Source organism: Herpailurus yagouaroundi, unplaced genomic scaffold (genome assembly GCF_014898765.1).
Source record: "Herpailurus yagouaroundi ecotype Mexico unplaced genomic scaffold, PumYag 180, whole genome shotgun sequence".
In the NCBI taxonomy this organism is placed as follows: Eukaryota; Metazoa; Chordata; class Mammalia; order Carnivora; family Felidae; genus Herpailurus; species Herpailurus yagouaroundi.
Window position 1 is genome coordinate 2978385 of NW_024412411.1, and position 27083 is coordinate 3005467.

The 27083-nt window shown below is 55.2% G+C and overlaps 1 protein-coding gene across 2 annotated transcripts in view; it reads left to right on the forward strand.

Annotated features, from left to right (window-relative positions):
* The first annotated feature begins 1062 nt into the window (after positions 1 to 1062).
* Positions 1063 to 27083, forward strand: part of ARHGEF17 (Rho guanine nucleotide exchange factor 17) — a 58215-nt gene continuing 32194 nt past the window's right edge. The window contains exon 1 of one of the 2 annotated variants that reach the window (XM_040489276.1): positions 1063 to 4750. In XM_040489276.1, coding sequence (XP_040345210.1) covers positions 1541 to 4750 — 3210 coding nt within the window. In that variant the 5' untranslated portion in view covers positions 1063 to 1540. The remainder of the gene's footprint in view (positions 4751 to 27083) is intronic. The other variant, XM_040489275.1, reaches the window with a different exon arrangement.

Below are 27083 nucleotides of genomic sequence, written 5' to 3' on the forward strand. Positions count from 1 at the left end.
TGAAGCAGGAGAGGCGACCCACACCCTCTGTTAGGAGGGCGGAGGGCCACAGGTAGTCGTGTTGGTTTGGCAGTGGCAAGTCAAGGGCGTTTCCGTTGAAATTCGTTTTGCGTGTGAAGCAGAAGGGACTTTGCGAAGGGACTAGGTTTGAAACGGCTGAAGGGATTAGGAAAGGACTGAAAAGAAGTAAAGGAAATGAAGTCTTCCAAACTCCCATTTTTGGTGATGGGTACCGCTTTACCTTTACCTGTCCTGTACTCCATGGGGGGGAGGGGGGGAATCCGACCGGTAGAGGGCGTAAGAGCCACGTATCACGGAGCTCAAGAGGAAGGGCGGGGCACAGGGCGGAGCAGCGAGGACAGGGGCCTCTGAGACGGCGGGGGCAGGTGGAGGGCTGTGCCTAGGGGTGGGCAGCTGGAAACGTGAGGGGGATGGGGGCGTGGCCACAGAGGGTGGGGCACCTGGAGCGGCGTGGGAGGGTGAGAGCTGGACTGGCAGCAGAGGTAAGAGGGGCGGGGCGTTTGGGGGCAAGGGAGGCTGGACGGGCTCTCTGGGAGAGTGGGATTCACAGAGAAGGGCCCGGTGGGGGGCGTGGCCTGGGCGGGGTGAGGGGTGGGGCAGGGAGCGGCTAGCGCCCAGGTCTCCTGTGGCGCCTACTGCTCCCCCTGGCGGCGAGTCCCGCCCCCTTCCACCTGGAAGAGTTTCTGGGTGTACCTGAATGTCGGTGTGTACCAGTTTATGGGTCGGAAGTTGCCATGTTGGGGTTTCTTTGAGCAGAAGATGTTACCACACAAAAGCGTCTGAACCGCAGTGGGGGCGCAGCCCCGGCTGTATGTCAGAGGATCTGTCCACACTGAGAGCTTTCGCGTGCCGGAGGGAGTCCTTGGCGGGGCAGTTCGGCCTGCTGGGTTCCAGAGGGGCTCCTCTAGAGGGTTACTTCGGTCTGCAAGTGCTCAAGCAGTCTTGTTTCTCTTTCAGCTCCTCCCCGATTCCCTTCCCCCTAACTCCCGATTCCCAGCCTCGCGCGCGACCGGAGCCCACCCCCTCTTTTGGGCGCGAGGCCCCGCCTCCCGCCCCCTTTCCTCAGCCACAAAGTTTATTTGCAACAAAAGGGAGCGAGGAGCTAGCAGCCAAGAGGGAGGGAGCGGGAGCCGGAGCGGGAGCGCGAGGGGAGACAGGCAGGCCGGCTGGCGGGCACGGAGCCGAGGAACAGAGCACTGGGATCCTGCCCGGACCGGGCCGGGCCGCGATGCTCCGAATCGCACCGGCCGAAGAGGGGGCCGGTCCTGGGGGTCGGCGCTGAGGCGGGAGGGACCGCGCTGGATGGAGCAGATGCCGCCCGCGGCCTCAGAAACTTGAGCCGCAGCAGATAAACCTCTGCTTGGGTCTCTGCGCCCTCTCCCCGCAAACCCCCTCACACTGCTGCTGCAGAACCCAGGCCTTCGGACCCCGGCTGCTGCGCTCCTTTCGCGGCGAGGGCGTGGGGGGGGGTTGGCCACGGCTCCCCGAGGCCAGCCCCCCCAGAGTGAGTGCTGCCACCATGGCGGACGGGGCGCCCCGGCCCCCGCTCTATCGCAGCGTCTCGTTCAAACTGCTCGAACGCTGGAGCGGCGGGCCCGGACCGAGGGAGGAGGCCACGGACACCCCCGGGCTGCGTCGCCGCGCCTCGTGCCGGCCGGCCGCGACCGTCCCGGGCCAGCCCTCCCGGCGCGTGTCCAAACTGGCGTCGGGGCCCCCGGCCGCCCCCGCGCAGCCGCGCCCGCTCCGCAGCCTCTCGCCGTCCGTGCGCCAGCTCTCCCGGCGCTTCGACGCGCCGCGCCTGGACGACGACCACTCAGGGGCACGAGACGGGGGCGTCTCCCCCGGGGCCGCGGAAGAAGCGGCGGAGGGTGCCGCGCGCGGGGCCTGGCCCAGCGTCACCGAGATGCGCAAGCTCTTCGGAGGCCCTGGCTCCAGGCGGGCCAGTGCTGACTCTGAGGCCTCGGGAACGCCCAGCCCCGACGGTGCCGTGTGGGAGCCTCCGGCCCGGGAGCCCCGGCAGCCACCGACGCCACCTCCTCGGACGTGCTTCCCCCTGGCTGGCCTGCGTTCCGCGCGGCCGCTGCCCGGCCCAGGGACCGAGGGGAGGAGGCAGCGGCAGCAGCAGCAGCAGCAGCAACAGGAGCGGGCGCAGCGTCCGGCGGATGGTTTACATTCTTGGCATAGCTTCTCCCAACCGCAGGCCGGGGCCCGGGCCTCCTGCTCCTGCTCCTCCTCCATCGCCTCCTCCTATCCTGTCAGCCGCAGCCGGGCTGCCAGCTCCAGCGAGGAGGAAGAGGAGGTCCCGCCGCCGCCGCCGCCCGGGGCTCAGAGTCCGGCCTACCACGGAGGCCACTCCTCGGGCAGTGAGGAGGACCAAGACGGTGAGGGTGGCCACCGCTGGGAAGGGAGGCCGGGACCCAGGCCTGGAAGCTCCTTCTTGGATAAGGACTGTAGGCCAAACAGTTATGGGTTAAATCTTGGCAGCATGGACTCAGCAGGGGGAGCCAGGAGTCCTGAGCCCTCCAAATCTCCAAGAGCCCCTAGTGAAGAAGGACCCCGGGAGTGGGGTACTGGCTCGCCTCCCTGTGTACCAGGTCCTCAGGAGGGACTCCGGCCCATGTCTGACACTGTGGGGGGAGCTTTCCGCGTGGCCAAGGTGAGCTTTCCCGCATACCTAGCCAGCCCAGCAGGCTCCCATGGTAGCAGCCGTTATTCCAGCATGGAGACCCTCAAGGATGAGGACCCATGGTCTAGTCGGGGTTCTGGGGGCTGGGGCATGTATCGCTCGCCTAGCTTTGGAGCTGGAGAAGGTCTCCTCCTCAGGCCCCAGCCTCGAACCCGCACCAAGGGACCTGTGGGCACCACGAGGGCATTGCGAGATGGAGGATTGGAGTTGGACAAGAGTCGGCAGCGGAAGTCCCTGTCGAATCCAGATATCGCCTCCGAGACCCTGACGCTGCTTAGTTTCCTTCGCTCAGACCTTTCAGAGCTGAGGGTCCGAAAACCCGGTGGGCGCCCCAATGATCTTGGGAGCAGCCCCTTGGATGGCAGAGACTCACCAGCAGCAGGCGGCCCCTGCGGACAACTTGGGCCCATGCCTGGCCCATCTGCAGCGTCACCTGGCACCCGGCCCACACTCAAAGACTTGACGGCCACTCTGCGGAGGGCAAAGTCTTTTACCTGCTCTGAGAAGCCTGTGGCCCGCCGCCTATCCCGCACCAGTGCCCTGAAGCCCAGCTCCTCTGAGCTCCTGCTGGCAGGCCCAAGTGCCGAGGAGGACCCACTGCCCCTTGTTGTCCAAGATCAGTATGTGCAAGAGGCCCGTCAGGTTTTTGAGAAGATCCAGCGAATGGGTGCCCAGCAGGATGATGGAAGTGATATCCCCCCTGGAAGCCCTGACTGGGCAGGAGACATGACCCAAGGGCAGCGGTACCAGGAGGAGCTCTCTGGCCCTGAGTCTAGCCTGACAGATGAGGGCATTGGGGCAGACCCTGAGCCTCCTGTTTCAGCTTTTTGCAGCCTGGGTACCACAGGGCTGTGGCGACCCCTTTCTTCATCCTCAGCCCAGACCAACCACCATGGCCCTGGGGCTGAAGATAGTCTGGGAGGGTGGGCCCTAGTGTCCCCTGATACCCCTCCCACACCAGGTGCCCTCCGCCGGAGACGGAAAATCCCACCTTCAGGCCCTGGTGGGACTGAACTGAGCAATGGAGAGGCCGGGGAGGCCTACAGGTCTCTGAGTGACCCAATTCCACAGCGCCACCGGGCTGCCACCTCTGAGGAGCCCTCTGGGTTCTCCGTGGATAGCAACCTTTTGGGCTCACTGAGCCCCAAGACAGGACTTCCAGCGACCCCACCTGTGGATGAGGGCTTGACCAGTGGCCACAGTGACTGGTCTGTGGGCAGTGAAGAGAGCAAGGGTTACCAGGAAGTTATTCAGAGTATTGTTCAGGGGCCTGGTGCCTTGGGGTGTGTGGCAGATGACAGGGTTGCTGGCAAAGCCCCCAAGAAGAAATCTCTGAGTGACCCCAGCCGCCGTGGGGAGCTGGCTGGGCCTGGATTTGAGGGCCCTGGAGGGGAGCCCATCCGAGAAGTTGAACCCATGCTGCCTCCATCTAGCAGTGAGCCCATTCTTGCAGAGCGGCAGGCAGAACCAGAAGAGCCCAGTCCTGCCAGGGGCCGGGCGCAGTCTGAAAGGGCCCTACTCAAGACCCCACCTGCCTCCTCCACTGCCCACCGTGACTTCCACCTTGACCCTAAACTGGCTGATGTTCTGTCCCCACGGCTCATCCGACGTGGTTCCAAGAAACGCCCAGCCCGGAGCAGTCATCAGGAACTACAGAGAGAGGAAGGCAATGAGGACCAGACTAACAGCCTGTCTCGGGCCCGACTGTCCTCCAAACACGTTCGCCACGCGAGTGTGCCCGCCACCTTCACACCTATTGTGGTACCTGAGCCACCGACTTCCGTTGGCCCCCCTGTGGCTGTGCCAGAGCCCATGGGCTTCCCTGCCAGAGCCCACTCCACATTGCAGGCACCATCACTCGAGGATGTCACTAAGCAGTATATGCTGACCCTCCACCCTGGTGAGGTTCCTGCCCCAGTACCGGTGGATATGCCTTGCTTGACCCCTGTTGTACCGCCCTCTGCTGAGGCCAAGTCCCCTGAGGCAGCCAGGGCTCCAGATGAGCCTGTCCCAGCCAGCAAGTGCTGCAGCAAGCCACAGGTGGTGAGTCCTTTGTTGGGGGCTTTAGGGGTGGGGCCAGAGAAGGGCCATGGGCCCTGACTTACACAGGAGCCTTTTGAGTGTGCTCATTAGGTAGGTGCCCAGGTCTAAGGGGGCTTCTCTGGTCCTGGAAGTGCCCAGATAGTTTTAAGAATGTTAAAATGTGTAGACACAGGGCTCCTGCCTACTCAGGCCCCAAAGGCTTGTGCGGGTGCTGATGTCAAAAGTTCTTGTCTGCTCCAAGGTATTCTTGGTGATAATTACAAAAGGTTTAATCTAGTCCTTAGCTATTTCTCAGGGATTGGTTTTAGAGATTCCTGTCTGATTCTTTTTTATAAATACCCAAGGAGGTGTGAGAGTCTTTCCTGAGTCTTAATGCCCTATCGGCCAGGCCCTTTCTAGGATGTTAGGGTTTGGGGCCCACAGCTGACATAGGTCTGTACTTCCTCATGTGGTTCTTCTGTGGCAGATCAAAATGTAGGTTTGTTCCTGGGCCTGGGAGAATTGGAGAGGTACAGGCATTACTGATGGAGGAGCCAAGAAGATTCCATAAAGTACACTGGTGGCCCTGGCCTTTCTCTGTGACTCAACCTCTCCATCTGTAAAATCACGGATTGTGGACAAGGTGCTACTTGTCTCCATCCAGCTGGTGCTGCACAAATTTGACAGTTCATAGGTTGGAGTTGAGGCCCTCTTGGTGCCTGCGGTCTGCCAGAACCTCTTCTGATTAGAGTGGGGGCTTGTAGGGGAGGGCAGGGACAGAGAAAAGGCTGCTGAAGCTCAGCAGACAGGGGCCTCGAGAGAGTTTGGGAGTGGTTTCAGCGCCCACAGGCAGGGCTGCCTCTCTGGGTCAGGGTGGGAGCACTGTCCCGCCATCCTGCCAGCTCTCATCTCTCCCACCCCACCCCCTTTCTGGTGACTGAAATGCTTCCCCCTTCCTCTGCCAGACCCCAAGCCCTGGGGACTCAATCTTTCTGAGGGCTCTCCTTCTGCCTTCAGATGTCCCTGGAGTTTTGGCTGTGGGTTTAGATAAGTTCTAGGTGTCATGATGCCCTGGCATCTGACTTAGAAGCTAGATTCTGGGTGTTGGGTTCTGGGCCTAGTGTGGGGATGGCTCAGGGTTATTTCAACCATGGCCTGCATTCCCACTGTGTTGTGGGCCTGTGTGAAGAGCCTGGAAACCCTAAACCCTGGACTAATTTGGTCACTCCCAGTTCCCAGCACTCTCACGGCCCCTCTGAACTCTTTCTTTGTTTCCCTTTCCTTGTCTCTGTTTCCCCCTGGTCCTGGCTCTGGTGTCTCTCACAGAGACCACAGAGAGAGCCAGCAGGCAGGGAGTGGGGAAAAGGGAGCCTGGTAGGACAGCTCTGATGCCCCTAATTTCAGAGCCAGCTGTCTTTGGAACATAGGGGTGGGGGAGGGCATGAGCAAGGGCAGCTCCTGCCCAGGCCCCTTCCCCAGCTGCCTTTCCCATATAATTATCTCCTCTGGGAGCCTTGAAGGCTAAATTAGGGAAGAAGGCAGAAATGAGCCAAGGGACTCAGGGAAACTGGTGGGGGTGGGGGTGGGGGTGGGGGAGATGCTCCTGAGAAGAAGCATTAAGACCCAGAGAGGAGGTGGGAGTTTTTGCAGAATAGGTGGCTTTTGGCCTGCCTTCCTTCATATTGTTTGCCTGTCCCACCCAACTTCGGCAAGAAGCTTAGCCCCCTCCACCACCATGTCTGTCCATAACACAGGCTTCTCCCTGTCCAGCATAGAGCCTCTCTCGGGCCTCCAAAGCTTCACCTACTCTAGCCCTCCCACTTTTGTAGACCCAGCTTGATGTCCCCTCTTGCCTTGTAGAGGAGAGAATGAGTGAGTCTGTCTTTGGAAGAGCAGAGTTTGAGCCTAGGCTCCAGATCCCGTGTGGGCTAGGATCAGTCACACCCCTGCTCTATACCTCACTTTTCCCTTATGTAAAATGGGGGTAATGGTTTCTGTCTGGCAGGCTATTATACGGTGAGTGGCTGGTGTGATCACTTCCTCCCTGGGGGCAGGAGAGAGGGAAAAAACAGGCTCCACTCCCCCCTCTGCCATGCCCGCAGCTCTTCTCAGTGACCGGCCTGGCTCTTCCTCCCTGCCCTCTACTGGTTTTTGAGCACAGGGCTGGGCACTCTGAGCCTCAGTATAACCTGGTAGACTTGAATTGGTTCAAAAGAGATTCACCATCCCCTAATTCCCCAACCTCTTCATAAAGCCTGGAGGTTCTCCTATCTGCTAGCCTCAATCCCTTCTGCTATCCCCTTCCTTCTGCCTCCAGGAAGATGGGGAGCAGCTGTTCACCCCCTCCTGCTGGCCTCCATGGAGGAGACAATGTTCCCTTGTTTCAGGCCTGGGGCTCCAGTCACGCTCCCAGGGCTGTGGGTGGGGATGGTGTGGTGTGAGCTCCAGAATAAGAAGGGAAGAGAAGAGGCTTTCACACTTTGCTGATGAGGCAGAAACTAGGCTGAACCCAGCCAGGGGCTAACAGGAGAGTCCCTGGGGGGCAGAGGTGGCCCCTGACCCAACCCAGGCTTTGAGGAGTCCCTCAAACTCAGGTCTCTCCCAGCCCAGAGTCTCTATTTGCCCTCTGCATGGCATATCCCTATTGGGAGCAGGTGGCCTGGGTACCAGGCCTGGCTCAGCCTCTAACTTGCTCTGAGACGTGGACAGTCATCTTGGGCCTCGATTTTCCCATCTGTACAGTGGGATGTTAGACTGCGTGGTCTCGAAGCTCTGTAGGGAAGACAGCCTGCAGAGTGGTCAAGGGAAACAGGAAGTGTTGGAGTGTTGCTGGAAGAGAAAGAAAGCTCCGTGCAACAGCTGTGAGAGCCTAGGAGCCCAGGGAATGAGGAATAACTCGTGGTCATTTTGTTCTCTGAACACCTGCTTGCGTATCTGCTGGGAGCAGGCAGAGCTGTTGGAGCCGCCGTGCCCTGCCCTGCCACACCCCTTGTCATTTCCACTTACACCCACAATAGCCTGGATGATCAGACTCTTCACTCCAGTGCTTCCCCTACCCTGGCCTTCAAGTACTGAGTCTTGTAGCCCAACTTTCTGCCCTCAGGTACTGATACCTGAACACATTTGACAAATGTGACAACTATAGCCCAGAAACAGGAAACGACTTGTGTCTCAGAATCCTAGATGGATTGACTCACAGAATTTTAGCATACTGGACTAGCAGTTAACAGTGGCTAACATTTATTAAGTGCTTACTATATGCCAGATACTCGGAATGTTTCATTCTTCAGATGTGGAAACTGTGAGAATCTTCCAGTGCTGGATTCTTTGAATTGCAGACTGTTAGATTCCCACCGAGTCCTAGAATGTCAGTGTCTTAGAGGTGAAGGAGCCAAAGGGATCTCTGTTTCTTGGTGGGACTGGCCTGCCATCTGAGTAAGGGGCGTACAGTCAGGGGGTACCTGGGGCGTGTCACCTGCATACCCCTAATAGCCTGAACACCTTCCCGGTGGTTATTTAATTCACTGGGACCTGGAGGTGGAGTGGAACGAACTTTGAGACTCAGTTCTGAGAACACTGGGTCTAAGGTCACATGGCAAGGCAAGCCACAGCTGGGCCCAAGCACCAAACCCCTGCCCCAACAGACATGCCTCCCCCGCCACCCCACCCTGGCTTGTCCGACTTGCCCGGCTGCAGCCCTTCATCACCTTCCTTCTCTCTGTGTCCCCTTGGCAGGGAACCCATGGGGGTGGGAGTTCTCTCTTTTCCCTCCTTGGCTCTTTGCTGTGATTTTTCCATGGAAACTGGTTCTGGGAGGGGAGGCAATTAGGACATTTGGAGTTCTGAGCGATACCAAATATCTATAATTAAATGTCTTGTCACCCAGAGGAGAGTGGGATGGGGAGGGCAGGCAGAGGGCGGTCCCTTTCTTCTGTTTATTCCCCCCTCTCCTACCCCCAAGTCCCCCCCCCCCCCGTCCCTGGCCGACTCCTTCCTAAGGGCCCTGGACTATTGGAGGGAGTACAGTCCAGGAATGGGTCCCCCACCAAGAATGGAAGAGTTGGGGGATGGACCAGGGTTGAGTCTGACATTTTTCAGCCCCACATTTCCAGGACCAGCTGGGTTTGGGAGGCTCTGTCCCCAGCACCCTCCCAGTGTAGGGACTTGCCCTTCCTGCTTCATTCCTTTCCATCTGTGATCTCAGGCTATACATGCTGCCCCACGGTGGGGTGGAGGCACCCCCAGGCCTGGGGAACCAGACACTCAGACCATTCAGAATCTAAAAGCAGACTTAAGAGACTGAAGGATGTTGAAGAACTGGTCTGGGGGCTGGCAGGGGAGACTTCTTAGAGGTGGCTATGCCTGGAGCCTGGCCTTGAAAACTGGAAGAATCTGTATAGCCAGAGAAGAGAGGGAGGGGTTCTAGGAGGAGAAGGGCACAGTGATGAGCAAAGTCTAGGAGACAGGAAAGACATGACAGGTTGTGTGTGGTAGGAGTTTCTATCAGAGACTTGGGTGACCCATGATAGAGCAATGCATTCATCCCTTTAACAAATACTTACTGAGCTCCTAGACATACCAGGCACCCTCCGGGGCCCTGAGGACACAGTAGCAAACAAAACAAAGTCCTGGCCTCATGGAGCTTCCAGACTAGTGAGGAGACCTCACTAGGGGCTGGGGAGCAAAAGAAAGTAGGTTAAGGGAGCAGAGAGTGACAGGGAGAAGGTACTATTTCAATTTTTTAAAAAAATATTTTTATTGATTTTTGAGACAGAGACAGAGCATGAGCAGGGGAGGGGCAGAGAGAGAGGGAGACACAGAAACCGAAGCAGGCTCCAGGCTCTGAGCTGTCAGCACAACGCGGGACTCGAACTCACAGACTGTGAGATCATGGCCTGAGCTGAAGTCAGATGCTTAACTGACTGAGCCACCCAGGCGCCCCGACAGGGTACTATTTTAGATCAAGAAGTCTGGGAAAGCCTCTCTCAGGAAGTGAGATTTGAGCAGAGGCCTGGAGGAAGTGAGAGAGCAAACCAGCTAGCCGTCTCAGGGAAAGAACATTCTGGGCAGACCAGCTAGCCGTCTCAGGGAAAGTACATTCTGGGCAGAGAAGAACAGCAAGTGCAAAAGCCCCGAGGCAGAAGCGTGTTTGAGAAGTTATCCAGAGGACTGTGTGGATGGAGCAAAGTAGGAGATGAGGTCAGAGAGGTCAGGGAGGGTGGAAGTGGGTCAGGGTTGAGGTAGATCTCATAGGCCAATAGGAGGACTTCAGCATTTACTCGAAGTGAGACAGGGCAGGCACCTTGGGAAGGTTGTGAGTAGAGCAGTGACCTGATCCGACTTAGGCTTTCACAGGTCTGCTCTGGCTGCTCTGTCGGGGCCCACGGTGGAAGCAGGGAGGCCAGTAAGGAGGCCACTGGAATATCTGGGTGAGAGCCGATGGTGGCTTAGGCTGGGACAGAGGTGGTGGGGTAGTGGGTTTCTGCTGCAGCCCAAAGGGTTTTGTGAGGGACTGGATCCCAGCGTTCAAAGTGAACACAGAGCTACTGTGGCACCCATTGCTGGGCAGTGTGTGAGGGGTTGATTAGGGTGGGGAGGGGGAAGTTGATAAAGTCCCCAGGGTGTACTGGGGCTGTAGGCTGCACTGACTGCCCCCTGCAGACCTACATTGGCTTGGTTCAAAACATAGGAGAGGGGAACCACCACAGGGCCGTAATGAGGACAGCCACAGTGCCATATCCCACTGGTGTCTCCTCTACAGCCACCATGACACCCATCAGCTCCAGCTTGCATTTTCCTGAGACCGGGAGCTCATGCCACCCCATCTGGTCCTCCAGCTAGGTGGGCATTGCCATGGTCCCAATATATGGATGAAGAAGCAGGCCCAGAGTGGACAGAGGTTGGCCTAAATGCCCTGTGGCTCAAGTATGGGATTTGGCTCCAGGTATCCTGACTCCCAGGCCATACGTTGGCCCCACAGAGTTCCCACTGAGCAGAGTTGGCTGGAATGGCTGTGTTAGGGTGGGGGAAGGGGGAGCCCATGTTTCCCAGAAAGGCTTGAAGCCCTGGCGTACTTATTGGGAAATGTGCCCAGGCAGCCTGGCGCCTTGCTGGCAGGCCCTAAAACAGGGGCTCTGGGTCTCCTGGGAAGCAAGAGCCTATTGGAGCCAATGCCCCCGCCATGGGAGTTGATCCTCTCCCCCCACTTCCACCCTAAGCCTCTGGGGCATTCTAGGGGTGGACTGAGGCAGAGGAAAACTGCCAGGCTGCTGGGCCCTGGGCAGTGAGTGAGCCCCAGCCCATGACATGCAGGGGTCTGGAGCCCCAGCCAGGGTATCTGAGCTCCAAGAGGGGCATCCATGACCTCCCCCTCCAGTAGCTGTGGGAGGTCACCAGGAATGACTTGGTAGCACATAGAGGCTGCACTAGGGGTCAGGAGATGGATTCTGGTCTTAGCCTCTCCATTTTCCTGGTGTGTGGCCTTAAATAAGTCCCTTCCCACCAGAGCCACAGATTCCTCCATGCTCTTGGGCACAAGGATAAAACCTCCCCACAGGGCTGTTGGCAGGGGCAATAGCTTTCCTCAGTAGATCCCAGTTTGTAGACTGAAGTGCCATTAGGCTGCTGAGGAGACTGAGGCTAAGTGGGGCTGGGCCTCACCAGGTCCAGCCCCCAAGGCCTTTTCCTTGCCACCAGCTGCTGTTCCAGGCTCCGCCACACACACAGATGAGGTTCTCCCCACACTTGTGGCAAACTGGGGGGCTTAGTCTGGGGTGATGCTGTTGCTGCCGGTATTTTAAAAGTTGGTCCAGGGCATGGGGCCGTCCCTGGGCTCTGAGACTCTCCCTAGGCAGGGAGAGAGTGCGTGCGGAATCTACACAGGCACCTGAGGTCAGAGGGACATGAGCTGATTCCAGTCTAGGCTGGCAGACAGGTGGTATATTGGTTTCCTGTTGCTGCTGTGGCAAATTACTACACATTTAGTGCTCAAAATGATACAAATATTATCTTACAGTCCTGGAGATCAGAAGAAGTGGGTTTCACTGGGCTAAAAATTAAGGTGTTAATAAGGCTGTGTTTCTTCTAGAAGCTTTAGGGGAAAACCCATTTCCTTGCCTTTTGCAGCTTATCGTGTCTGCTGGAATTTCTTGTCTTGTGGCCCCTTCCTCCTTCTTCAAAGCCAGAAGCATCACACCTTCAAATCTTTCTCTCACTCTATACCTCCTGCCTTACTCTCATAAGGACACTGGTGATTACTTTCGGCCCACTTAGATCATGCAGGAGAATTTCCTCATCTCAAAATCCTTAATCGCATCTGCAAAATCCCTTTTGCTGTGACAGGTTCCAAGGATTAGGACATGGACATCTTTGGGAGTCATTATTCTGCCCACAACAGGTGGACAGAGGGGCCAGGCTGTTGGTTCCTGAGACCAAATCCCCCGTAGGTGCTGGGCATGAGGCAGAGCCTCCGAACACAGGCCCACTACATCTGTTGTACATTGATTTCTTCCGATGTTCATTTGTCAATTGTCATTCATTCATTTTGCAGTCAATTGTTGAGACCCTTAATGGACAGTAGGAACACACAGGGAAAGCTGGGACATCATCCCTGCTTACCAACGCTTTTCAACAAGGGTGCTAGTCCCCTGAGGTGGATGGGGTCGAGAGGTTGGCTGAGCACTGGCCTGGTGGGAGAGGGACAAAAGTGGGTCACTTATGGATGGGCTTGGTTTTTAGGGGTTGCTGGCCCTGAGCTTGCTGACTAAAAATTGGGATGAAGCAGCTTCCAAGAAGGGCAGTTAGCGGAGGATTTAGAGGCAAGGCAAAGAGGGAAGTTGAGGGTCTAGGGAGGGAGTGGGAATTACATCTCTGTCAGGCTGCTCTAAGTGACCTTGGATGAGGAAGAGCTCCCTCACCTCGTGTGCCAGGAGCTCCATGTTGGGGATTGGTGACCTGGTGCTGTTGGACCAGAGGATCTGTCAGGTTCCTTCATGGCCTGAGAGGCTGAGGTGCTTCCCAGGACGTGGTATGTGGAGGGTAAGGACCACTGCCCAGATCCTTTCATCCCCCAGGCTGGCTTTGAGACCCAGGGCAAGCATTTACAGACTCCTCTGCATTGCCCCCTCACTCCCCCAAGGATTATTGTTGAGATTAAATGAAATCATGCCAAGAAGTCTTGACACATAGTAGGTGCTCAAGAAGTGTTAGTTCCTTCCCTCATGACTGAGAGGCTCAGATGTTAGGATTCTAAGATTCTAATAGACATTGACTCTGGAATGCTCAGCATCTCTTTCCAGCCGTGAAGCAGAGGACAGAGCTCTGGACAGGAGAGCAGGTAGGGTCCTGACTGGGTAGGGTCAGTGGCCCAGTAGCCTGGGACTTTGGAGGAGGCAGGTGGGCAGAGAGAGAGGGGCTGGGTATTTGGGTGGAGTCCAGCTCCCCCTCTTCTTTTGTTACCTCCAGCCCCAAACTGGGAGGCTTAACAGAGCCAAAGCCCTCTCTGGTCAGAGCCCCAGACCCATTTGAACCTGCCTCTGAAGCAGGGTTCACAGCCCTTCCAAGCCAGGGGGTCTGACGGTCTATGTGCCTGGTGGGCTTTGGGGTTGGACTGATAAGGGTTGACATGTCAGAGTTGACTCTAACTCACTCATTGAGTGAAAACTAACAAGTCATTGTATCTCAGCTCTGAGCCTTAGTTGCCTGCCCTGTCAGTCCAGGACCCTAGATTTAGAAGCTCTCAGAACTGTGGCCACTTTAAGGGCATGTGCTTTTGAGATTGCCAGTTAAGAGTGTAGAATCTTGTGGTTTCAGGATGAAGGATTCTGTTTTTTTCCAGGAGTCCATACCTCTTAGCTTGATTTTGTTTGTACATTTGAGATGGTTACTTCTTGGTTCTGAGATTCTGGGGCCAAGGAGAGGCGGGGCAGGTCCTGGGCCAGTAGGGGAACTGTGTTGGAGGGGGCCAGGCTGAGGGAGCAAGCACCAGGTTGGTGTCTGTTTCCTGTTTATTGGTTCCCAGGGGGTGAGCAGGCCCTGCCCCAGAGCAGCATGGAGCAGGAGGGAGGGAGGCGGGCTTGGAGGGGGGGGGGGGGTCCTGGCTGCCAGCCAGCCTCACAGTCTGGCCTTCTGGGACGTTGAGACCCCTCCCCCTGAGCCCCCTTGAACAAACATCCAGTCCTTTCCCAGGACAGGGCACTGAAGGTCAAGGAGCAGATGTGGAAGGGAAGGGGTGGTAGGACAGGAAGGGACCCTTCCCCCCCGCACCCCCCCCCCCAGCCCCTCAAAAATCCTACTGACTCCATCTTTCTTGGCTGCCTGTGTTACTGAAGTCTCACTTCTGGTTCCTCACTGTTCCCCTCTGTCTCTCCCTGTCTCCTTGGTGTGGGGCATAGTGGTGAGATGTCCAACTTCTTGGTAGACTAGGAGGCAGGAAGAAGAAGAATAGGGACAGGGCCCTCAATGCCAGGAGGTCTGCCTGGAAGGATCTTTAGAAACCAGCGATGTCTTCTAACCATCCCTTACCCTAGCATTATTCAGAGGCGACGGGAAACTGAGGCCCAGCAAAGGGAGGGGTCTTGTCCAAGGTTGAGCCATAGTAGACCAGGAGCAGCAATCTGCCCTGTGCACCTCACTGCTGTTCCAACCCCAAACTTGGATTGCTGGGTGTAAGGGGGCACTGGGAATTCTTGAGGGGGAGGGTGGCATGGCTCACTTGGCATTTTAGGGAGTTGGACTAAATGAGGCAGGAAAAAGAAGCCTCAATACATGTCTGCAGAAAGGTCTCTGACCAGAGCACACAGGGAAAGGCTGTGTGTACAAGAGCCAGGTTGAAGGCCTTTGGTGCCAAGTTAAATGACCTGGGCTTTGTCCTGTGGGCAGTGGGGAACCATGAAAGCGTAGGAGCTAAGGAGAAGCAGTGCCAGATGGACACATTAAAAAACATCCTCTGGTTATGGACTGGAGAAAGCAGGTGATGAGAAGCCCAAGCTAAGGGGTACAGGTGATGTAGGGATGGAGAGAAAAGGATGACTAGGGAGATAATTTGGAGGTAAAATCTGGCAATTTAAATTTAGGCTCAGGGGCCCTGTTAGAAACTGGGGTGGTGGTGGGGGGGGGGGGTAGTGGGGCCCATCTCCCTTATTTGAGTTAGAGAATGTGGCAGTGGAACAGAATGCAGGGTCATCTGAGCAGAGCAGACCATTCCTATGCATTTGTAGAAGGGTAAGGGGGCTCTGAGCCAGCTCAGGTCTTTGCCGCTGTGCCCCATATACGTCCTATCTAACTTCAGTCCCTCCTGCTGCAGCGGAAGTGCCTGTTTCTCAGTGGGGTCACCAGAGAACAGCAGAGCTTCAGGCTACACCCCCAATCCCACTCCTTCTGGGAGTGGCCTGGGTAGGGAGCTTGGGGGGATGGGGAGAAGGGGCAGGCCTGTGCTGCCTTGCTAGCTATGACCCAAGACCAGTCACTCAGCCTCAGTCTCCCCATCTGTCAAGTGGGAATCCTAGATGTGGTGGAGTCCAGGAAAGCTCTGGACTGTGCAGGCTCTCGGGAGCTGGCAGTAGAGCAACTGGTGTGTGGACAGGCAGGCCATCTTGCTAGCAGTGCCTACAGTGGGGCCTACAGTCAGAGACAAAGTATCCTTGTGATATTTGTACCAGACTCCAAGACAAGTGCTGTTCTGTGGCCCTGCAGTCCTAGAGGCCTTCGTGGAGAATAGGGCAGGCTGTAGGGAGAGGAGTAACTCAGATTTGTGGCCTGATCTGAGCCTCAGTTTCTTCACCAGATGCCTAAGTACCCTTCTAGCTCCTTGCTGTGCCTGGGTCTCTTTTCCCCTCCTCCTGGACCAGAGCTTTCAGGCTTCTCCCCAAGGCCAGCGGGGGCGTTGCCTGGGGCGGGTGAGGAATTTCCGAGGGAACAGCTAAATTCAGCCCCGCACTAAAAATAGTCCTGGGCCTGGCCCCAAGGCTAGAGGAGGAGATTGGGGGGTGGGGGGGGGGGGGAGGTGGAGGGAGGAGGGCGGGGCAAGCCCTTATCCTGCCTGCCCCACCTCTTCACCTGGACCCAGGGCCTGGGCTGCGGAGGACCTCCTCCCTTGTCCACTTCTTACATCAGGCCTTTCCCTTACTGGAGCTCTGGGCTTTTTTCTCTCCTCCCTTCTCTGTCCTTCTCCCTGCCTTCCTCCCCCAGCCTCGCCCCTTCTGGCTGTGTCTCTTCTCTATATCTCCCTGCTTCTGACCGAGCTAGACAGAGGCCCCTGGCCAGGACCAGGCCTTCAGAAGAGGGCCTTGAATACGGAGGTGTCCTCTTGGCATCCCAGCCTAAGTATCAGGAACCACCCCTGGCTCCACTCACAGATATTGCAACCCCTTTCTTCTGGGCGGGGCGGGGGCGGGGGAGGACAAAAGAACTCAAAGGTTCTGGGGTGTAGAGATGTGGGTGGAGCCCCTGGTTCATCCCGTAACCCAGTGCATGGTTCTGGTCAGGTGGCTCCACTCTTGCCAAACCCTCCTATTCCTGGCACACAGGGCATCAAAACACATTTATTAAATAAATGTCATGGAGAGAGTGGGGAAGGCAGGAGGAGCAGAGCTGGGCCCTGCCCTTGGGGAGTTCCCAGGCTACTCTGAGCTCTTCCCACCCCCTAGATCCAGCCCTGTTTTGGCTCTGCCCCAGGGATCACAGGCCTGAGCATCCAGGCAGGTGAGAGCCGGCAGATGGGCAAAGGTGCTGTCCCAAGCCAGTACTGAGTTGGGGTGGGAGGGGGGAACTAGATACTGAGGCCCAGCAAAGGTGAGGTTCCTAGCTCAGGTCACAGAGCTCAGAAGGAGAGACATGGTGGTATTGGAGGCTAGCCTGGCCTCACTCCAATGCTGCAGGAGTGAATTTTGACTAATTTAGCAGGGAGATCAAGGAGGAAGTGGATGGAAAGTCTTAGGTCTAGCCCACGGTATTTGACTGAATATAGCGCGACTCATGGCTGAGGAGTCACAGGTAGTGGTAGCAAAGCTTGTCAAGCTCTTCCTGTGTGCCAGGCACTGGTCTGAGCACTTTCCATGCATTCACTCATTCAATCTCACAACTACCTGTGGGGAGGTGCTATCATCCTTGTTTCTAGATGAGCCTGAGGCAAAGCGTGATAAAGTACTTTGCCTGGGTTAGGGAAGCTAAGTGGGGAATTGTTGAAACCCAGACAATCAGGTTCCAGGATCCATGAACGTCACCCAGGCTCCTGGCTGGCAGGACTGCCTGGGTGGGCAGTGGTGCCATCACCAAGGTGACTATGTGGGAGGAGAGAGTGGATTCCGCTTTGCACATAGGAAACCCACTGACTGGATTTACAGCACACAGTCCTAGCCCCAGGAACTAGCACATAGTGGTTGCTCAGTAAATACTAGTTGAATGGCTTACTTGCATATGAGGGCCCCTTGGGGTGAAAGAGGAGGTGATGGGCAGGCAGAGGGAATGAGTATTTCCTCCCACCACCTGCCCAGAGACCTTTCTCTTGGTGCTGGAGTGCAGCTGAGGTGGGTGCTGGGCTCCCTGCTTGTAGAGAAAGCTCTGGGTTGGAAGGGCGCTGAGATGAGCAACAGGCAGGGGAAGGAGGGGTGGGTAGGGGCAGGCCAGGCAGTGCTGGCGCAGTCCCGCCTGCAGTATCTGGAAAGCAGATCTCTTGGGCCATGGCCGGCGTGACTCAAATGGAGACAAAAAAACCTTCCATATTTGGACAAAGAGCCTAGAGAGGCCCGGACCCGCAGCCAGCCCAGGCCGCCTCCCCCCACCCCTGTCTCCCTCTGGGCCCCTAGCCCTGAGCCCTGTCCCATGAGTTTAACTCTTGGGCCTCAGGCAGCACTGTGACCTCCTCCCCTGAGTCATAGGGCCACCTTCCATGTGGCCAAGCCTGGGCCATGGGTGCTGGAGAAGAACCACCCAGCGTTGGACCCTGAGCTTGGGGTGGAAATGCAGAGAGGAGTCCTGGCGGATCCTGCAGTTTAGAAGGGGGTTACACACCCAAACAAACAATTCACATGCCATGGGGTGAGTTGACTGTAGACCCCCACCTATCCCAGCATCGGCAAAGCAGAGGTACACAACACGTAGGCATACGTGCGTGCGTGCGTGCGCGCGCACACACACACACACACACACACATTTCTTTTCAATTCCTAGCAGACTTCTGTATTCCCAAAGACATTTATGCAGATATCAGCAGTGAGGACCCAGCCTGAGAACCTCTCATACCTTCCCTGGAGCAACCTTTGATGACAGCAAAGTTGGAGTAGATACGGGCAGCCAGATGTCAGCTTACCAAGTAATGTAAATAGTCATTATCCCTCTGGGGCAATGCAGACAGAGCAATTCATCTCTGCACCGAAACCCCTGAGTGCCCAACGTGTGAGCTGGGTTGTGCAGTGGATGCCAGAACCAGGTGAATGGGGAGAGGGCCTCAGCCCACTTTCTGCCTGGAGTGGGACCTCATTCCCAGGGGGAGGACCCACATGCTCACTGTCACTGGTGGAGTAACTGAGCTGACTACACAGCTTCCCCGGCTTTTCTAATTAGCCCTGGTAATTAACTCTGGAATCAGCCTGGGTAATGCATGTGGAGAGTCCAGGGTAACCTTTAAAATTCATTTCCATTGTTGCCCACTGGTACCTACATGGGCAGGGTTAGCATGTGGGCTATAGGACAAACAGAAAGAGGTTCCTACCCCAGGAAGAGGTGGGGAGCCTTGTCTGAGAACTGAGGATCAGAAGGAGGCCAAGGTGGGTGAGGGTCAGGGAGGCTAATGTGGCTGGAGCCTTGAAGAACCAGTCAGAGAGAACCAGGAAGGTAGAGAGGCCTGTGATGGAATGGTGCGTCTAGGGTGCCATGGAAGCTCCTGATTTTTGGAGAAGTCAGGTGGGTCCTGGGGAGTCTAGAAGGCCAGCCTCGAAAGTCTGGGGTTCATCTCCGGGAAGGATTTCCAAGCTCTTAGGAATAGTGGAACCCTTTCTTCTATAGGACAGGTCAGCTTGGAACCTGGTTGATTTAAGTGAAGGTGGGGGCATGTCTGCCCTCTTGATCACGTCTCCCTCCATGTACTTCCATGGAGCCCCCTAGGACTTAGGCAGAGGCTGCCTCTGTTTGGGGCAGATGGGCCTTGGCATAGGGGTTGGGGTTGCAAGCAGGACAAGCCTCTCCCTTCAGGGAGCCTCCTCTGAGGCTCAGAAGTTCAGCCCAGCCAAGCGCCCCGGGGAAGGAACAAACCCTGTTGGGACCATGTTTCCAGAAGTATCCAGGATGATGTAGCACCCCACCTTGGGGCTCCTATGAGCAGGCAATGTCCCCCAGCAGGGGCCTATAGAGCTGGGCTGGGCCCTACCTGATGGGGAAGATGACCTTTTGGATGGTGGGAAGACCCTGATTGTTGACTGCTGCTGCCTGGGAAGGTACAGGCCCTTTGAGGGGGATAGGAGTTAGCTGCTAGCCATGATTCCAGTATGGGAATGCTGCCTGGCCCAGCTCCATCACTGACTGGGGACGGGGGAGGCAGCAGGCAGGTAATTTAGGTTAGAATTGGAAAGATTCCCCCAGAGCTCAGAGTAAAAGGAAATGTGAATGGACATTGGAAGGAGAAAGCCTGAGCTCTGAGCCTGGCAGATCCAAGGCCCTTCAGAAACCAGGCTTGGCCCATCTCAGGCACTAGCCTACCTGGCCTGCTACACAGCTTAGGCTCCCACTTCTTTGGCCATCAAAAACATTGGATGAGTCAGAAATTGCCAAGCATAAAGACAGGATGATGCACATTGCAGAGACCAGCATATGCCAAGGCCTGGTGTGTAAGAGTGTGATAGGTTGGAGGAATTACTATGGCATGAGCATCATGCAACCAGAGTATGATACAGGTGGGTAGAATTTGACTTGATGCTGATGGGTCAGCAAGGGCCAGTTCATCCAGAGTGTTTGGGGTCAACCCGAGTGCTTACACTTGATCCTACATCCAGCTGTGTTGGTATAAATGGTTATATATATAGATTGGAGCCAGATGGCTTAAGTTCAAAGCCTGCTCTTCCTCTTAGCTATATGACTGTGAGCAAGTACTTAATCCCTCTGTGGCTCAGTTTATGCTCCTGTAAAATGGGGATGATGATGATGACGTTCATTATAGGGTTTTTGTGAAAATTAAATGTGATAATGACTGTGGTGGCTGGGCTGGACCACTGACCACAGGGGATCAGTGGGAAATCATAAAGTTGGAAGGCGAGAGAAGGTGGCCTGGCCTGGCCTGGCTGAGGAAGGGCCCCAGGGATGGGGAGAAGTGGATCGGGTCACTAAGAATAGCCTAGAGTCATCTGTGGGGGAGGGGGACATGCTGAGTTCCCTGGGAGAGGCTCAAAACATCCCCCCCCCCCCCACAGGCAGCTGCCATAGGAAAAGAGCTAAGGGGCTTTGTGGAGGTGGGGTGGGGGTCTGTGGGCTTGGGAATCTGCTGGATTCTCCCTGGCAGAAATTCCCACCCTGCTATAAAGTTGCCTATGGATGATCTCACTTTACAGTCAGTATCTGTGGCCCAGAGAGAGACAGGATTGCCAGGGCTGCCCAGCAAGTTCTAGCCCCAAGTCCTTCATATAGGCTGGGGCCTCATTTCCAAGCTTTGGCTGGGTGGAAGCCTAGCCCTGAGGTCACTCAACCTGAGGAGGCGTGGGGGCGCTAAAGGAGCAATTTGCCAGTTCTCTGCAGAAAGGGCTAGGGGCTTCCTCTCTGGCTGCAAGGTGGGCAGGGAACGTGTCCTGTATGAGACCACAGGTGACACGGGAATTGTGCAAGAGGAGACCGCCTGGGAAACTGAAGAGAGAAAGCAAAGACAAAGGCTTCCAACGCAGCGTCCCAGAGCAAACCACTTCTTCTTTCATCTTGTTTTTAGTCACCGGGAGCCCCCTTGGGACCTGGTCCTGTGCGTAGGCTGGAAACACAGGGCAGTGACCAGGGGTGATCAGAGGCTGCTGCCCAGAGGCTGGGGGAGCCCAGAAAGTCCACACTCTGGAGGGGGTGTACAGAAGGGACAGTTTCTGAGAAAAAGGCCAAAGCTAAGCCTTTGATGGATGAGAAGGAAGATGAGGGTTGCAAAGGCTGTTCAAAGCTGAGCCTGGAGCAGGCAGCAGGTGCCAGATTGTAAGGTGAAGTTTTTAAAAATTCAGTGTAGGTATTTAATATTTTGAATAGATACTATAGTCACATGGTTAAGAAAAACCAAAAAGGGTAAAAAGTCAGGGCACCTGGGTGGCTCGGTTGATTGAGCGTCTGACTCTTGATTTCGGCTCAGGTTGTGATCTCATGAGCCCTGCGTTGGGTTCCACGCTGCCATGGTTTGGGGTTCTTTCTCTTTCCCTCTCTCTCTGCCCCTCTCCCCTCAAAATAAGTACATAAACTTGTTTAAGAAAAGGTAAAAAGTCTGCCTCTCACCGGCTGTCTAGTACCTACCCTGTCCCACCCAGGACACCCCGTTATTAGTTCTTATGAATCCTTCTATATGCAAATACCAGCAAATGCACTGTCTTTCCTTCTCTTTCCACACAGAAAGAGGCACACTGTTCACACTGTTGTCTACTTAATGAGATCTTTTCCCAGATCTTGCTTTATCAGTGCTTTGAGAGCTTCCACAGTCTCTTCTTGTGCTGTGTGGTGTTCCATCACACAGATTACCACATCTGTATTTAGCCACGCATTAAAGGATGTTTAGGATATTTTCAGTCTTTTCCTGTTACAAATAGTGCTGAAGTGAACAAGCTTCTTCAGAGGTTATTTTGTACATGGACTGGCATATGTTTAAATGGTTTTTTATTTTTTATTTTTATTATTTTTTGAGAGAGAGAGAGCGCGCGCGCACGCGCGTGCGCGTGACCGGGGGAAGGGCAGAGAGAGAGGGAGACACAGAAGCTGAAGCAGGCTCCAGGGTCTGACCTGTCAGCACAAAGCCCAATGTGGGGCTCGAACTCATGAGCCATGAGATCATGACCTGAGCTAAAGTTGGACGCCCAACCAACTAAGCCACCCAGGCGCCCCTAAATTTTTTTAACATTTATTCATTTTTGAGAGACAGTGAGAGCGGTGGAGGGGCAGAGAGAGAGGGAGACACAGAATCCAAAGCAGGCTCCAGGCTCTGAGCTGTCAGCACAGAGCCCAGTGTGAGGTTTGAACCAACAAACCATGAGATCACGACCTGAGCGGAAGTCAGATGCTTAACCGACCGAGCCACCCAAGTGCCCCTGAACTGGCATATGTTTAGAGCAATTTCTTAGGGGTTGAATCGCTGGGATGAAAGGTATATGATTATGACTTTGATGCTTTACAGAGGGGTCCATTACCAGAGTAAGAAGCCTGTTTCCCCACAGCCTCACCAAGTGGGACCTGCAGTATTTTCCCAGTCTGAGAGGTGAAATGGTATCTCAGGGTAGTTTAATTTGCATTTATCTTACAGTGAGTAAGGCTGAGCATCTTTCCGGATGTCCAGGAGACATTTGGATTCTCTTTCAATGAATTGTTCATATCCTTTGCCCATTTTTCTCTTGGATTGTTGGCCTTTTGTTTACCGATTTCTAGGAATCTTTAAAGTATTAAGGGGTTTATTATTTTCTGGGTTATGAGTTGTAGATACTTTTTCCAGATTTGTCACTTGATTTTTGACTTTGTTTATGGTATATTTTTACCATGCAGAAGGTTTTGTTTTTATGTGGTCTACTTTATCAAGCTTTTATTTTAAGACTTCTGTATTTGTAGTCACATTTAGAAAGGCCTTTCCCACTCCAAGGTTATAAAGCAGTTTCCCCATGTTTTCCTCTGGTGTTTTATGTTTTCTTGTTTTGTTTTACATTTAAATCTTTGACCCGTTTGGAATTTATCCTGGTGTGTAGTGTGAGTTATGGCTCCAACTCTATTTCTTCCCAGAACTGGAGTATCTTTTCCAGGTGGGTGTGAAGGCTGGAGGCTGTAGCTATTGAAGGTCAATGGCAGAGTGGTGAGAAGGGCTTGGGGCAACAGGAGTATAATGTGATAGACAGAGATGGGGCATAGGCTGGTGCCATAGCATTCTCAAAGCCTCATCTCTGCTGTATGACATTGGACAAGTCCCATCCCCTCTCTGGGCCTAGAGTATACCTAGAGTATAGCTGAAGGGGCCCTGGATATCACCCTGAACCCAGGGCTGACTGTGAGGGAGGAGATGGCCAGCAAGAAGGACTGTCCTGAAGGCAGGGGCACAGAGGGTGGTGGCCATGGATCCAGCACCCACTGAGGCTGGGCTGAAGTGGAGGGGGTTGGGGGGCTGGCAGCAGAATTGACAGTGTTCCTGGAGTGGGCAGGCAGGAAGACAGAGAGGGGCGGGCACCCATTTAAAAATACCTATTGCAGCCTGGCACTGCAGGCAGGGGTGGGGGGCAGGCCCTCTGCCAGCCTTCCGGATCCAGGAATGCTGAGGGTTGCTGGGGCAGGCACACTGTCAGTTAGTTGTCTGAGGACTGGGGGCCCAGCCCAGCTGTAGCCATATCATGGAGGTCCTCTTCTCTCCACCATGCAGCAGGCATCCTTGTCCTCTCCAGTGGAGAAAGAGGGACAGACCACCCTCTTAGGGACTACTCCTGGTACTGCCCTGGACTTGCTGTGTGACCTGGGGCCAGTCCCTGTCCGCTGGGGTCTCTATCCATCAAAAGGGGCAGTTGGACTTGCCTGGTGTGCTTCTGCCATCCCTGGCCCTCACCCAGATTCCAGTTTGGGTTCGAGCTAGGAGGGAAGAGCTTGAGGTCCTTACCTCTTCCCCCTTTACAGATGGGGAAACTGAGGCCATGGAGGGGACCCTGACCCCTGCCCTGCCATTGCTCTTCTTGGCTATCTTGGGCCCCTGGACCCTCCTCCCTGCCCCCACACGGCCTGTACCAACTCCCCACCCCCACTCCTGGGCCCCAGTGGTCAAATTCCAGGGCTGCCATTGCCATGGCAACAGTGGGCTCACAGGGCCCCTCCTCTCAGGGTTCTCTACCAGGCTGTTGTCCAGGGAGGAGGCAGAGAGGGCCTCCCGCCCCTGGGGGACTAGAGGGGTTGGGGGTGGGGTAGGGAGGAGGTCAGACCCAGCTGGTTTTGCATTTGTTTTCCAAAGGAGAAAATGGAAAAGGCACAAAGTGCTGCCAGTAAATGCTACTCTGTTGTTATCCCAGACACAGTGGGAGGGACAGAGGTGGTCACCTGGGCTGGGGACAAGAGAGCCACCTAGAAAGCCTCTTCCAAACTTGCACTTGGAGAATCGCCCCATGAAGGGTCTGAGACCAAGGTTTTAGAATGGGAGATGGAAGATCCTTCCCCAGGTCACCAGCATCCAGTGCTAATGCTGCCTAGGGACTGAGGGGCCCGGCCCATCTTGGGCTTTCTTCCAAGCAGACCTGCCCCATTGTGGAAGGAGTTACCATGGTACCATTGGAGGGGGTGAGCTCCTCGCCCTGGGGTTATGCAAGCAAGGACTGCCAGGGGATGCTTACCCCGGGAGGGGGTTGGTCCACTTGACCTCTGAGATGACCTGCCTTCTGAGGTTCTCTGGTTATTCATAACCATCCAATATTTATTGAGAGCTCTGTTCCACACACTGTGCTAAGTAAGCCCTTTATATTCTGTATTCTATAGATGAAACCGTGGCACAGCTGTGGGCCTCCTGGAGGTTGGGGCAGCCACCAGCACAGTGTAGTCTCTGTATATGTACACATACATCCATATGTATGTCTGCGTATGTATATTTTGTAACGTGGAGATGGTGCAGTATGCATGCTTCTTGCCTCTTCCATTTAATATTACACTGGACATTTCTCCATGGCATTTTAAAGAACTCCATAAGTGCATGATTCACACAGCTTTGTGGTCACTTCCCGCTGTTGTGAAGAAGGCAAGGTGAGTATCCTTGTCCTCTTCTGCTGCTGCTATCCCCTGGACTAGAAGATGCCTCCTCTCCTGCACCGAGGAGTAGATGTGGATATCCCGACCCTGGGGTGCCCTGTGGGCACAAATCCTGTCTGCTATGAGACCTTGAGCCCAGTCCTTAACTTCTCTGTGCCCATCTCCTCTTATGTACAGCAGGGTAACAATAGGGCCCACCCAGGAGGCCTAGCTGCAGATTAAAATAAATACTTGTAAACAGCATGAAGGAACACCTCCAGATAGATTAACTTCTATTTGTATGCTATTGCTCTCTTTTTGTCCTAGGCACAGCAGGTTAGTGGCAGAGGGGAGGATTTGAGCCCCAGCCTTGCCACCTCAAGAACCTGAGCAAGTTATGACTCCCCACTGAGCCTTGGTTCCCCCCCCTGAGTTGCTGTGAGGATCTGATGAGATTAGGCTCTGCAAGCATTTTGTAAACTGTAAAGTGCTGGATGATGGATGCCACTTATTATCTGTATCAGGAGAGCAAGGCTGCAACTCCAGAAGCACAAGGCTGCTCAGAACAGAAGGGGAGTCACCAGATCTGGGATATCAGGACAGCTTCCTGGAGTGTTAGTCCTGGTCCTGGGGGCTTGGGATAGTGGAGCCTACCTAGGTAGACCTGTCTCAGTCTGACTTCCAGCTGTGAATCCTGTTGCGTGTGCATGCACATACACATGAACACATGGGTGACTGTGGCTGCCCAGGCATTAGGACTGGTCACTAGTTGCTGATACAGAGCAGCAAGGCTTGGAAGCCACTGGTCAGCCCAAGCTAAAGCCCATTTCTACCAGCATGGCCCAGACCCAGTGACAGCCCCTTGGAGGCTGGGGTGGAGGGATTGTTGAACAGACCGTGTTCACCGTCCCTGGGCATCTTGACCACCCTGGGCTTGTCTAGTATGATGGGAGGAGCTTCCCTGGGCTCTGGGTTGGGTCAGGGTACACAGGGTGTACTTTAGGGCCAGAGTGACTGATGAATGGAACTTGCTCCTCTCCTGGGGTGTCCCCTGGATCTTGGAATAGGGTAGGGGCAGGGGAGGTTGGGGCCTCAATGCCTCCCAGTGGGTTGGGCCCCTTTGGACAAGATTTAGTGAAAGAGCCCCAAGGGCCCAGTTCTAGCCTCAGCTGACTGCCTGCTGCCCTGGGGGATCTCAAGACACTTTCCTCTCTGAGCCACATTTGCCTATATGTAGAATGAGAAGGAATGGTCCTGTCTCTGGCTCCTTCCTTCAAGGAAGGCTTGAACATGGGAATTCTAAGGTTGCTGTTCACATTCATTACACAGAAACTTACTTTCATTCATTCATTGATTCACAAATACGTACTGGGCACTTACTGTGGGCCAGACTCTGTTCTAGGCATGGATACTGAAGTCTGCAAGTTCCAGAGGGGAGGAAGCACTTCTGCCTTTGTTCCAGCACCATCCACACCTAGAACAGAGATCAGATTAGTAGGTTGGTAGGAGCTGATAACACCTCAAGCTTCCCAGGCTGAGCCGTTGGTGGTCCGAGTATAGTTTCTAGCACCGTTGTAAGTGGGGAAGATTGCCTCTTTTGTCTGCCGGGCTTTGAGAGCCCCCAGGATTATATCTACAACTCAGGCAGGCCCTGCCCCCTCCTCCTTGCCTCTCAGCTCCCTGGGGCTCTGGCCTGAGGCTGGCCTGGCCTTTCCCAGGGTGTCTGGCCAACAGCCCAGTGAGTCATCTTCCGCTCTAGAGGCAGGACACCCCATCCCACCCTGAAGACACACACAAATGGAGCCCACCTCCCCCCTCAGCTTGTGCCTGGGTTCGAGGGAGGGAGGGAGCCCGCGGGAGGGTCTGGAAACAGACACTGGATAACTTCCGTTCCCACGATCCCTTACCCCAGCCTCCCTGTGTGCTAGAGAACTGGGTGGAGATGAGGGAGGGGAGCCCTCCTTGGCAGAGCACCTACTGTGCAGCAGGTGTTCACTCTTATTTTCCAAGTGGGGAAACTGAGGCTGAAGGGAAGGAATGTTTGCAATAGCTAGAAAGTCACAGCCCTGGACCCAGACCATAGGAGCCCAAATCCCTGTGTGGTGTTCTATGCTGTGCAAGGTTTGGCCATTTTGAGTGAAATAATTTATCAAGCTCAGAGGAGAGGGTTCTGGGAGGTAATCTCACACACAGGTTCTGAGCTAGGACTGGGGCCACAGGCCAGACCACTACTGCGGGCAGAAGTGTGCGCAGGGGTGGGTGGGTACATTTCCTGGGAGCTAGGTTGCCAGATTTAACAAATCCTGCTCTAAGGCTTCATTAGATTCCCAATGGCATCCCTGCTCCCCACCCCTGGCCGCCAAGAGTGGGCCAACTTGGCCTCTCAGACTCAGATGTAGGTCCCGGAAGATCTGGGTTTCAGTTTCTCTACCTGAAAAGTGGAGATGACAGTCTAGCCTCT